Below are 13,269 nucleotides of genomic sequence, written 5' to 3'. Positions count from 1 at the left end.
TGGTTTGATATAAGCTTTCTTTCGTGTTTTTTTTGTCGTTAAGATTGGCCTTATACTAATTGGATTTGTATAAATTGTCATTTAATTATTTATTATTCGACTCAAGAGCATATGCTTAAGGCTATGGTTCGCAATATTGCAAAAATTGGATGGGCAAAATGGAGGTATACGATCAGAAAATCTGTTTGAGCTCTTAAAGCCTAAAAGAAAATTATATACGGCCAGCTAATTACTAGACATACAGCCGGCGTAAAGGCGACAGGACGGTCGACTTACTGTTGCGATAGTCACGGGTTCGAATCCTGTTGGGGCATTGTCGTAAATTTATGTTTGTGATTGTTTAATATTTATGATTGTCCTACGGAAGAGTGAAAAATCCGACAAGGAAAATGATCCCAGTCACGCTAGTCACCAGGCTGGGTAAGACTGGATGTCTTCTGGGATGATTTCTAAAGTGGTCACTCGATAGTCGGTAGGCTTAATGCCGAGGACCGTTGTTCGGAGCCCATCTTAAGCCCCCGATATATAGTGACTGGACATAACGGGGGCTTAAGATGGGCGATTATTTTTGGTAAACACTTTAGTTAATCGTTGATCTTTGTCTTGCAGTTTAAGGAGAGGTCCAGGAGCAAACGTCCAAGATAGTAGCGGGTACACCTCTCTCCATCATGCCGCCTTGAACGGACATATGTAAGTATTTTTTGTTGTTCCATAACGTTGGTTACATCACGGTCTTTGTACTGTTCCAGCGAGATTGTGCGGCTTTTGTTGGAACATGACGCTTCTCCTAATATTGTCGACAGTAAAGGTTCCTCGCCGTTGCACTTGGCCGCGTGGTCTGGTAACTTGGAGATAGTGAAGCTCTTACTGTCCGGCCCTACCAATTGCAATGTTAATTTGACAGTAAGTATCAGTCAGTAGTTTATCATTTCTACTTTACTATAACTACTAGTATATATTCTGTCAATAAATCTTAATTATTAAACACAAATCAAAATTTGCTGTATAGTCTTCAAAATAGATCTGATAATTATATCGATTGAGAACGGGTGCCTGGAGGTGGTAACTTGACTTTTCAGAGTAGATAGAAGTCGACAGGAGCCATATCAGGTGAATAAGGCTACTGTTTGACGGTTTTGCTCAGAAATTCGATCGTAATGTAAATATTGTGCGATGGTGCGTTATATTTATTTTTCAGTCACCATTTCCTGCAGAGATGTTAGTATCAGTTGAAGACATTGGCCGATATTTTCATCTACTCGATACCCAATGAAAAGTTAATAGTATATTCTAGTCTAGAGGCATTCATTTTAGCTATTTTGTTAAATGAAATTAAATAATATATATTAAAAGATATATATTAATGTTGAGATGAGAGATCCAAAAAGTTACGGACTGATGTATAGACTGATGCGGCCTCGTCGATACCATTGCAACCTTCATGGTAATCTGAAATAAAAAAAAGAAATTTCTTAATCTAGATAAGTGTTGCTATCGCAGAAAAAGTGAAATTTTTTCGTCATATTACCGCTGTTCGAAAATAAATTATTTTTTTACCATTTCTCTGGAAATATTGATTTATTCAAAATAGTAAAAATAGTAGAGTAGTTAAACTTTGTATTTCGATAAAGGTATTTACAGTAAAGTTACACTGGTTCTTTATAATTACATTTTTTCAATCTGCGATTCTTGCTTCATATATTGGAACTTCGTCTATTTCAAATAAAGCATTTTCTAAATATCTTGTTTTCAAAAGACAGTTAGTTCTAGACTTCTTTGAAGCGTTGAAGGGTTATCATTTTTAAAATGTTAAAAGTTACAATTTCGATGGTGTGTATTTTAACATGTATATGTTAGGGTGCAAAAGACAATTCATTCACAGATTCGTTATTATTTTGAGTTTCTGAACCTGAATGTTGTTTTAGATACCGCGTCACTAAAACAGCTATATCTCCTAAAATACCGGGGAATCTACTAAGAAATAGGTAGATATTTTTAAAGGACCAATTTTGATGCCACTTGGTCAATTCCAATAGTCTTACCACACTTTTTAAAGGGATATTATGTTTGAAAAAGTAGATTTTTGTTTTTGTTTGTCAAGTGTTACATATTCTTCTTGGCCTTAAAATTATTATTAATTAATATTGATATTTATCAGGTCTATAAATAACTTTTGCTAGGTTTCATAATAGATAGTGTTACTGTGTAACTAACTTCATCTTGAAGCATCACTGATAGGTTTCATTTTTCGATATGTATCATTTCGTCGAAGTGCGAACATTATTTCAGTGGGTTGAAAGTGTCTATTTTCAATAGAGAAGGTAGAAATACAGCTCCAGATTCATAAGTATTTATAGTGATGAGTTTGGTGGTGAACCGATTTCCTTGCTTTAATCCCGTGCCTGGTCCACATTTAAGTATCGTTTGTTTCGATCTCTGTAAAACTGTCTTAATGGTGTACAGTTGGCTTAGAAAGTTGGTTGAGTAAAGCGCTTGGTTCAGATTTTCATTTAGAAATGTCAGAAGTTTTACGGTTACGGAATTATGGTTCACTAAAGGAATAACAGCACATATGTCAATGATTAAATTATCATAAAGAGTAATTAACTGGCGTTACTAAAGAACTTTTACTTCTTTTTGTTTTTGCTACAGGATTTCCTGCAATTCACATTCCTTATCAAACCTATTTGTTAACCGACTTCGAAAAAGGAGGAGGTTCTAAGTTCGGCTGTATATATATTTTTTTAATGTATATTCGCCGATTTCTCCCACGATTGTGGGCTTATTTTCAAAATAATTTTTTTATTCGAAAGAGTGCACTTCCGAGGTGGTCCAATTGGAACCAAATTAGAATCTGTTGGGGAGAAGGTGTGGAATCAACGGATATGCTCAAATTTCAAAGGAGCGTACAAAGTTTTCACATATTTCTCACCTAAAATAATCAGATACTTGTGTATAATGTTTTTGTTCAGCTGATGTGACTTAAAATTGGAATTCGCTCAGTGCAAAAGATATTCAGATTGCTTTTTAAGTACTAAGTATAGCATATAAGACTTCGTAATAATGGTGCAGACAAGTGCTTCTATGGTGTAGTGGTTAGAGCGTTCAGCTTTCAAAACTTTTTGTTGTTGTAGTTTGGCTAGAACATTTTTCAAATCACGTAGCGTATCCCGAGACCTGAAACTTTCCTTATTTTCAGTTACTGTTTATTCCTATTTTTCATCAAACAAACTGACCTTTTCATGGTCTACTCATTATAATACTTTTAACACAAAAGAATCATTTTAATATAAAATATGTACATAATAATCGTTGTAATAACTAAATAAAAATAATCAATAACCTTATTTAACCTATCTACTACACATATTTTATATTCTACTAGCGACTCGGCCCGGCTTCGCACGGGTGCAATGCTGATACTAAATTAAATACACTACAGAAAAAATATGAACGTTGTATGTAAAAACATAGCGGCTCGATCCGACTTTGCACGGGCATAAAATATATATGCCTATGTCACTCAATGAAAACATGATTAAAATCGATCCAGTATTTTTGGTTCATTCATTACTGCCCTTGGCCTGCACGCATTAAATTTGCAGTAAAACAATTCCTCTTCCCCTATACTTACTATGAAGATTTCCTGCTATCTTTGGAATATCTAAATTCATAAAATTTTTATTACATTACACATTTTTAAACGCAAATTTAAAATTTGTAATATCTCCGAAAATATTTGTTTAATTTACATGCTGTAAGGAACCATATTGATCTATATTAATTGCACACTGTATTTAAGGTACTTAATTCGATAAGGATTAATGCCGTATTGCTTAAAATAGCTTCGTAAATAAGCCATTTTCTCACGTAAAAAGTAAAAAGTAAATCCCTAAAAGATAAACATATACCATCGCGGACTTTTTTGTAGACCTTTTAATGGTGTACAATAGGGTTAGGCAGCGTTTTTGCTAATTGCTAAATAAGCCTAAAAAAATAGGTTAATTTACGACATCACGTTAGAAACCTCTAAAATTAGCAATGTTGCCTTAGTATATTATGCATGTATTATACATATAAACCTTCCTCTTGAATCACTCTATCTATTGAAAACCGCATCAAAATCCGTTGCGTAGTTTTAAAGATTTAAGCGCACATAGGGATATGGGACAGAAAAGGCGACTTTGTTTTATACTATGTAGTGACTATACACACACAATTTAGCCTAATACCTACCTAAACCTATTTGTCTATTTACAATATTATTTTTACTATTACCAACTGATCATTTTGAAGCCGGTGCTGAGCACCAATAATACAAAAATAATAATATAATTTTGTGACATATACAAAAAATTAAATTTCCAACAAAACAAATCAAAATCAATATAACTAGTTGGGTTCGGCACCGACTTCGAAGTAGTCAGTTGGTAGTAGTTAAAATAATATTGCAAATAAATAAGTAGGTTTAGGTAGGTATTAAGCTAAATTGTGTGTATATAGTAGAATATAAAATACGTGTAGTAGACAGGTTAAATAACGTTTTTAATTATTTATTACAACGATTATTATGTACGTATTTTATTTTAAAATGTTTTTTTTTGTTAAAAATCAAAGTTTGATTATTTTTACATTTTTAGTGAATTCCTTATTTATTTCTTGAAGTCGGTTCAATTTTTTTGTTAAAAATATTTTTTGTATCAACTATTTTATTCCCAAATATTCTGTATGAATTACTGTTCTGTATTTTTCAGACTGACGAGTCTTTCTGTGATTTTGGTTCGTGTTTCACGTATTCGTAATCGGCGTCTCTGAATTTGTGTCCCAACTTCAACACTGATGTCAAGCTTACAGATGTCAGACTGTAACAGTGTCTAAGTCTCAAAGCCCTAAAGAATGATTATATTACCATTTCCTCAGCAAAAACATTAGCATTAGACGCCATTTTCTTCTCCTGTATTATTGATACCAATTTCTTGAATTCCTGCACTTGCTCTAACTGGATCTCGAGGAAATTTTCAACAATAGGCAATCCGTAATTGTCAATGCTTTGGTCTTTTCTTCAGAATACGCAACATCTACGTAAGCGGTTATAGCGCAGATATTCAGCAGCGAACTTCAGATCATATCGAATGCCATATCAATTTCAAAAATCTTTATATATTTATCTTTTGTACATTGATTATAGCATATTGATCGAATAACTTCTTCTTTTATTAGTTTTTTTTTGATGAGGCATATGAAATTTATTTTAATAATATTTAATATATTATTTTAATAAAATAAATTGCACACAATAATCAACAACATGGACACTTCTTGTGGTTTTGCAACAATGTTTACGCGTTAACGTGTTTATTGTTATTTTAATTATATACATTATTTCGACGGCACATTTTATAATGACATTGAATGTCTCAGACGGGTAAAGTTTTTACCATTTGATTCTGTTGAACGATGAACAACTATTCTTCATTATCTTCCTTATTAAATATATATTTGCCATTGTATTTAACTTATACCGAAATCATTATCTCTCATTTTGCATTCTCGTGATAGTAGTGTCATCATAGCGGTTTAATACTCAACAAATTATAATAGTATTGCGCTATTTTAAATATGTTTTTTTGAAATTGTGGTGAATTCTGGTAAATATTGCGGTAACATATGTTCTATTTTCATATTAATATTTATTAGGAATATTAATATTTTATTTATATCTCGTAAATATTACAATAATACAAATAATAAATATTAACGACATTCAGTTAGAGCAAGTAGTTGAAATCGGTAATACTGGAAAAGAAACAGTCAAGCTACAGGAACTTTTGTTTCTCTAAGGTTGTTTGTGTGGAATGACGAAGTTTAAATCTCAGCATTTCTAAGCTTGAAGTTTTTTAAATGGTATGATTAAGGGGCAAATTCAACATGTTTATCTGTCGGATCCAACTAGTCTTTCGATTAAAATATCATAATCAGTGAATAATTGACAAACAAATTTAGAGGCGTCGATTATAATGGTTTGTCAAATGAATGGTGTAGGAACGTCTCAGATTTCTGTTGCTAAATCGACCTTTTGGTTGGAGTACATAGGGAACAGTAACGGATAGTTTCGTCAAGTTCTTTAACTGCTGATTTTATAACCACAGCAAGAACATGTTAAGGTTGTAGATTTTATTCCTGGAGTATTTTTCTCCAAGTCCAAGCGTGACTATCATGGAGAAATCATATCCATGACAGTCACGCTATATTGTAGATAATTAATTATTAAAAAATGTTATGACCAACAAAACCTAACCAAATGTTATTCTAACATTTACCTTTTTCCGGCAACTTTGCCAAGAGTGGCTCAATGAACCATTTTGAAATATCCAAGTATCGTCAAGATACACAAAGTCAAATAACATATCTTACTTGAATTTATTGTACATTTTTAAAAATTGAATTATTTTCATTGGCAATGTCTAGAAGTTCTATTAGGCATCTTCTGGGGATATCTTTACACCATTTAATTTCTATGTCCCCTAACAGTATATGAAGGGATGACTTACTAAGTTTTCGTGTACGTGTTCGAACGTATCAGACACCATTGCATCTCTTTTTAACTAGAATAAAATGCGAATGAAAATATTATCTGATTCTAAAACAAATTTACAAATTGCGACAGGCAACACATTAATCATTCTGATGACGTAGTTCAAAACGTCTTTGGAGAGACAATAATTATTTTGTACATACGTCATCTAAATTTGTGACGTCCAAACGTTGTTGCCGCATGTAACGAAATTCTAATCTAAATAAAATAATTAAACAAAAATACTGTTATCAAATATAATTAATTTTAACATTATTATAAATCTAATGAATATATTATCGAAGGACTTAATATTACAATTAAGTACGCAGTTATAATAGCCTGTAGGTTAGGGTTGTGTTTGATTATATTTACATTGAACTTTTTTCCATACTATCTATGTGTTAGGCGCGTTTGTAGTTGTATACCCTGGAGACCTAATCCACCTAATTAACAATTGTATATCCAAGTAATATATTTTACTTTCATTAGAGAGCATATTTACCTTTTACATTTAGTTTTTGTGTCTTTCGGTACAATTTCTCATTGTAAAGACATTTTGATATCCTTCGTTGGTTCAGTTAATATCTGTATACATATTTCTTGATAAAACTAGATTTAATTACTGCATTCTCCTTAATGCATTTGCCATATCTGCAAAACAGTTGCTATTATTTCTCTCCTGACGCATTTTAGCAGCCACTTGAAATTTTTTGAAACAAGCAAAGCATTAGAATAGCCTTTCCCGGTTTATAACCTCTTATTATTACTATTTTGAAGACTTTGCAGACTAGTGCGGTTGCACGTTCGAACTTATCAGACACTATTATGTCTCTTTTTAATTAAAATATATTTTTTTGATAATATATTCATTAGATACACTTTACATACATACTACTTCATTAGATACACTTAATTTATTACTACATTTCATTTGTACTTGGATTAATTGACAAGCAAGACGAGAGCGATAAAATACATCAGTACGTATTCCTGAACTATAAAATCATAATAACCTAAGCTATAGTTTACACTAAAGGTATACACTTTATATAAGGTGGTATGGTTTAGCTCGCTTCAATCTTTTGACATCCTGCGCCCTATCCAGCAGCTGTATTGCTTCCACATTGGTATGATTTAGTAATCTTCTTTCGCGTTTCAATGCGAAATCTCGGATAACTTCGCAAATCCATTTGATTTCCAGGTCAACGTAAAGTTTTTCGTTGCTTACGTAACGACAGACATTGGTAGTCAATAGAAGAACCTTGTTTTGACAGCGTTGGATAACTAGTTGATTTGAATTTTTAGTGCAACCCCATATTTGCACCCCATAGGTCCAATTTGGATTTATGATTGTCTTATAAATAACCTTTTTGATTTTAGATCAAGTTGAGAGTATCTTCCGACTAATTACTATAGTTGTTTTATTTTGGTTCTAATGTGTTTTGCTTTTTCTCTAACATGATGTTTCCAATTTAATCTACCGTCAAGATGGATTCCGAGGTATTCAGCTGATTCTGCTTGAGGAATCCATTGAGTGATATAACTAAGTTTTTATTATTTTCTCAATCTTTCGTCCATTTGTAACAAGACGCTGCCTTGTGGAAATCCAGCTGAGATATTTTTAAATGTCGAGAACGCCATTTCGTGCGAGGCTCTAAATTTTCTTCCGAATAAATATGACTCCAGCAATTAACAATAGTTACGCGGTAACAATTTGTTCATCTTACAGACTAATCCCAAACGTCAAACCCGATGAAAAGCTTGAGAAACCTCCAGGAATATTTCAGGGCAGTATTTCTTTTCCTCAAAAGCTTTTTCAATAGCCGCAGTTACTCTGTGCACTTCATCGATTGTCTGATTCAAAGACGGATTTGCAAATTACGGCAGGCAAAACATTAAACATCTTAATGACGTGTGTACAAAAAAACTTTGGATAGACTATACATCTTTTTTCTTTGGATAGACTATAGGCCGAACACTCCGTATCTCCATACAGAGATCGCTCCACTGTCAAAATTAGTTGAATGACTACGCATAGAGACAGATGTTTATAAAGAGATATTTATCTTATTTAATAACATCTCAGATAACTCGGGCCCCCGGAACTACGTCATGTCGTCTCAAGACTGGCGGCCTTCCGTCTCGAACTTCAAAGTTATCATACTCTGCGGTATCTTTTGAATTAAACCGAATATAATATTCAAAGTTCCCCGTGAAATTTAACCGATGCTCCTCTCTACATAACCGGCATGTTTCGCGTTTGTTGCGAAACTTTTATAATGCAAACAAACTTGCTATGATCTTTTCTACGGCGCGCGGTCGCCGGAGCGGAAGCCGATTCGGATCCAGTCAGCTGCGTCAGTTGCAGTTTCCTCCCCCGGCGGTCGCGACAAGGGAGCGGGATTTCGGAGTTGTCGCCGACAAAAGTCCTCGTTTTGTCGCGAGGCTAATTAGAAAAATAATGAGATTTAAATTGGATTAACGTTCTCAAAACGGTTGGGATCGTTTAGTCGAAGGATGGGCGGGTCGATATTCTTCCGCGACTAGTTTTACGGTTAAGCGAAGACGAGAATATCACGAAATTGGGCAATGGAAATGCGACAGAACCTGGAATTGTCTCCTTGAAGGACATGCCAATTACATTATTCAAATTAAACTATATTATATACTGTGTCCAAAGTAGCGGCGAACCTACGTCATCTTAATTTATGACGTATGAACGTCGCAATGTTGCCGCATTAACTATGAATTTTAGTTTTTTTGGGGGGAGGGGGGTTTAATCGAGGGAAACGCTCAAATTTCAAAGGCACGTACAAAGTTTTCACATATTTTTTATCTAAAATAATCAATTATTTGTTTATAATATTATTGCTGAGTTGATGTGACGAAAAATCGGCAGTAATTTAGTGTAAAAACCGTTCAGTTTGCATTTTAAGCGCAAACCCTATGATATGAGTCGCCGTAGAAACATATTAGGCAACTGTGTATTTGATTGTATTGATTAGAACATTATATTATCACACGGTGGTTGCAGCTTCGATTCTCAACGGGGGCAGTAGTTTTTTTGTTCTAGTTTGGTTGAAAAATTTGTCGGATCACATAGTGTAAGTAGCCGACACTGGATCCTGAAGCGTTCCTTATTTTTAATCATCGTTTTTTATTGCTACTCGTACGAGCTGCACTTTTAATTAGGTTATTCATTGTAATACTTAATAATATAACTCCCTAATTTATTGAGTAACTATCTTACACTAAAAAGAGAAAAATAAAATAATTTTAACAAAAAATTGAACCGACTTCAAAAAATAAATAAGGAACTCACTAAAATTTAAAAAATAATCAAACTTAGATTTTAAACACCAAAAAACGTTGTAAAATAAAATATGTACATAACAATCTTGTAGTAACTAAATAAAAATAAACAATAAACATATTTAACCTATCTACTACACGTATTTTATATTCTACTATATACATACAATTTAGCTTAATACCTACTTAAACCTATTTAACTATTTACAGTATTATTTTAACTACTACCAACTGATGAGTTTCAAGTTTGTACGGACTTAAGTTAGTACGACTTAGTTATTATAATAATTATAACGTACATATTTTATTTTAAAATTTATTTTTGGGTTAAAAGTCTATTTTATTTTAAAATTTATTTTTGGGTTAAAAGTCTAAGTTTTATTATTTTTTACATTTTAGTGTATTCCTTATTTATTTTTTAAAGTCGGTTCAATTTTTTTGATAAAAATATTTTATTTAATATTTATTACTGAATTTTCCTTAATGCATTTACCATATCTACAAAACAATTAGTAATTATCCTCTCCTCGTACAATCTAAGACTAATGCTCATGTATAATTCTGAACAATTATACATATTTGTATACACATAAATCATTCACACTCTATATAATACAGCTTCCTACAGTTATCATTTATTAATTATATACTCAGCTTTAATTGTTTCCACTCTCATCACCCTGTCTTGGTAGTTGTCAGCATTGAATCATAATCCCACATCCAGAAAGTTTAAATCAAGTGAATAAATAAGCTGTTAATTTTCAAATGTATCTAACATTTGTTCATGATATTATCTTTTGTCAATTTCTTTTTCAACTGATGGAGTTCATCCAAATCAAAGATATTATTTACCATTCCAACTCAATAATTCTAAGAAGAACAAGAACGATATATCTGCAATGAATTATTAATAAATATTATGACTGATAATACCTAATCAATTTTTATTCCAACATTTACCTTTTTCCATAAAATTTTATTGTCTTAACACTTTTTATGAATCCTAGTGCCATACTTCTTCCAATGTTTTGGGTCATATCATGCATTATATCTGATCAATTGTCTTATGCTTATTTCAAAATCGAATTGGCGAAATTAGTTTATTTTCTTCAATAATTGGCTAGATATTGAGAGTGATATTGATTGGATAAAGTAAAGTTGTTAATTTCCGAACAATTTGTTTGTTTTTGGCAGTTATGGTTAGTCGGAAGATACTCTCAACTTGATCTAAAATCAAAGAAGTTGATTTATAAGACAATCATAAAGCCAATTTGGACCTATGGGGTGCAAATATGGGGTTGCACCAAAAATTCAAATCATGTAGTCATAGAAGGCTGTCAAAACAAGGTTCTTTGATTGATTACCAATGCATATCGCTACGAAACCAACGAAGAACTGCACGATGACCTGAAAATTAAATGGATTTGCGAAGTTATCCAAGATTTCGCCTTGAATCACGAAAAAATATTAGTAAATCATACTAACGTGGAAGCAATACAACTGCTGGATAGGATGTCAGGAGAGTGAAACGAACCAAACCATACGAACTTATATAAAGTGTATACCTTTAGTGTAAACTATAGCTATAAGTTATTATAATTTTATAATTGAAGAATACATATTGATGTATTTTCTCGCACTCGTCTTGCTTGTGAATTAATCCAAGTACAAATGGAAAGTAGTAATAAATTAATTTATAATTAAGATTGTCCTAAGTGTATCTAATAAAAATGTTATAAAAAAAATTGGTAGTGATATTGGTGGATATGATATTTTGTTGTTGGGCGATTTACCTGATTTAGATATAATAATTGACACAATCTTCCACTGTACAGTACTTCCACTGTTTCAGTATTTTTCCCACTTATTTTATCACATCATGGAGCCTTTTTGGTATTGATATCTTTCTGAATTTCGTTTTTTCGGTTTCTTGAGCTTTGTTTTTCCAATCTTCTTTTAATTTGCTGAATGTTATAACTCATTTTTCATTTCTATTTGAATTTTGTAAGGCATCACATTTATCAGCAGAGTGAAGTTGGAAAGTATTTGTTAAGTACTCTGCAAATAACTCCACCATCTCGTAGTTCTTTTTGTCCGCTCTCCATTTTGGTTACGATTCTGCGAGTTTAATTAGTGGTGTTTTATTAACAGGTGCTATTTTTTTCTTAGTTTAAGCTTTATTGAGTTCTCTAATTTCTCTTGCATAGTAGTTTTATCCATATTTTGTTTTTTGGTATAGGATTATTTTTCCTGAAACTAATTGAGAAATGTCGCCGGCTTTTGGACCAAATGATATATCTAGATCTTTTATAAAATTTCTACGTTAGATAACAATAAAAAAAAACAAATCCTACTGATACATTGTTATAAATCATAAACAATTTTTCAAGTATATTTTATTTAGTTTTGACGCTTCAATGTTATTAATTAAAGCAAATATTCGTAAGTACGCACATTTCGATGTTATTATTTCCAAGTTTATAGTATGTCGAACATTAAATATTTACTTTGATATCATGCTGTTTATATAGTATAGGATAAATAGTTCATATTTTTTTGCGTTATAAGATATAAGATAAATCTAGATTGAATATAAAATAAGATGATCTGTATTTCAGTCAGCCAAAACTAGGTAAAATTAGCAATGACATTGTCATTGTATTGACATGAGTATTGAAATCAAATGTGATATCTTTTTGTGATGCATATTTTACCGAACATTGATGATTGATGCTTCTTCCGCTCACACTACGAATAAGGTTATGGGTAACATTGCCATATCTAATAATTTTTCAAGTGATGGTACAAAGTCGTCGTAGTATTTATAAAGTTTTTCTTTGATTTCCGTGATGTTTTTTTACACAAAGAATTTAAAAAATGCTAATGACAATTGAGTGATGCATTTAAAGTTACTGTATGGAAAATTCAAGACTAATTACTATTATCTTCAAATGTTACACTACAGTAGTTACTACACCAGTACATCACCCTTCATCTTTTTTTTATTTTGGTTAAATTATTTTGTCGAGTCAATTTTATATCTATCTGATTACTACTGTACAGGAAACTGGTTCATCGGCCGGTAATCGGCAATGTTTGATAAAAATTAGATAAATGTGAATCACCGACATTTTACCTAAGCTAAAGTATCAATAATTATTAGATAAAAATAATGTTATCAAGTACAATTGCATACATTATCAAAATGCATACATTATCGAAGAACTTAAACTACAGTTACACAAACACCCAAAAAGATTTGTAGTGTAAGGTTGTTTTACTATATTTACAATGAATTATTTTCCACATCACCTGTGAGGTGTGAGTTCTGAAGACCTAATCTAACAAGTCAGTTGAAAAGTTCTCGGGCTACACATTTT

The 13,269-nt window shown here is 32.0% G+C and overlaps 1 protein-coding gene across 4 annotated transcripts in view; it reads left to right on the top strand.

Annotated features, from left to right (window-relative positions):
- Positions 1-13,269, top strand: part of LOC143204765 (ankyrin repeat and SAM domain-containing protein 1A) — a 79,983-nt gene that overhangs the window by 4,425 nt on the left and 62,289 nt on the right. For all 4 annotated transcript variants that reach the window (XM_076417561.1, XM_076417560.1, XM_076417558.1 and 1 more), the window contains exons 2-3: positions 610-690; positions 750-903. In XM_076417561.1, the coding sequence (XP_076273676.1) occupies positions 610-690; positions 750-903 (235 nt within the window). The remainder of the gene's footprint in view (positions 1-609; positions 691-749; positions 904-13,269) is intronic.

The sequence above is a fragment of the Rhynchophorus ferrugineus genome, unplaced genomic scaffold (assembly GCF_030347505.1).
Source record: "Rhynchophorus ferrugineus isolate W39M unplaced genomic scaffold, kcgeb_rfMv2 rfM11, whole genome shotgun sequence".
Lineage (NCBI taxonomy): Eukaryota > Metazoa > Arthropoda > Insecta > Coleoptera > Curculionidae > Rhynchophorus > Rhynchophorus ferrugineus.
This window is presented reverse-complemented; position numbering and strand designations above follow the sequence as displayed.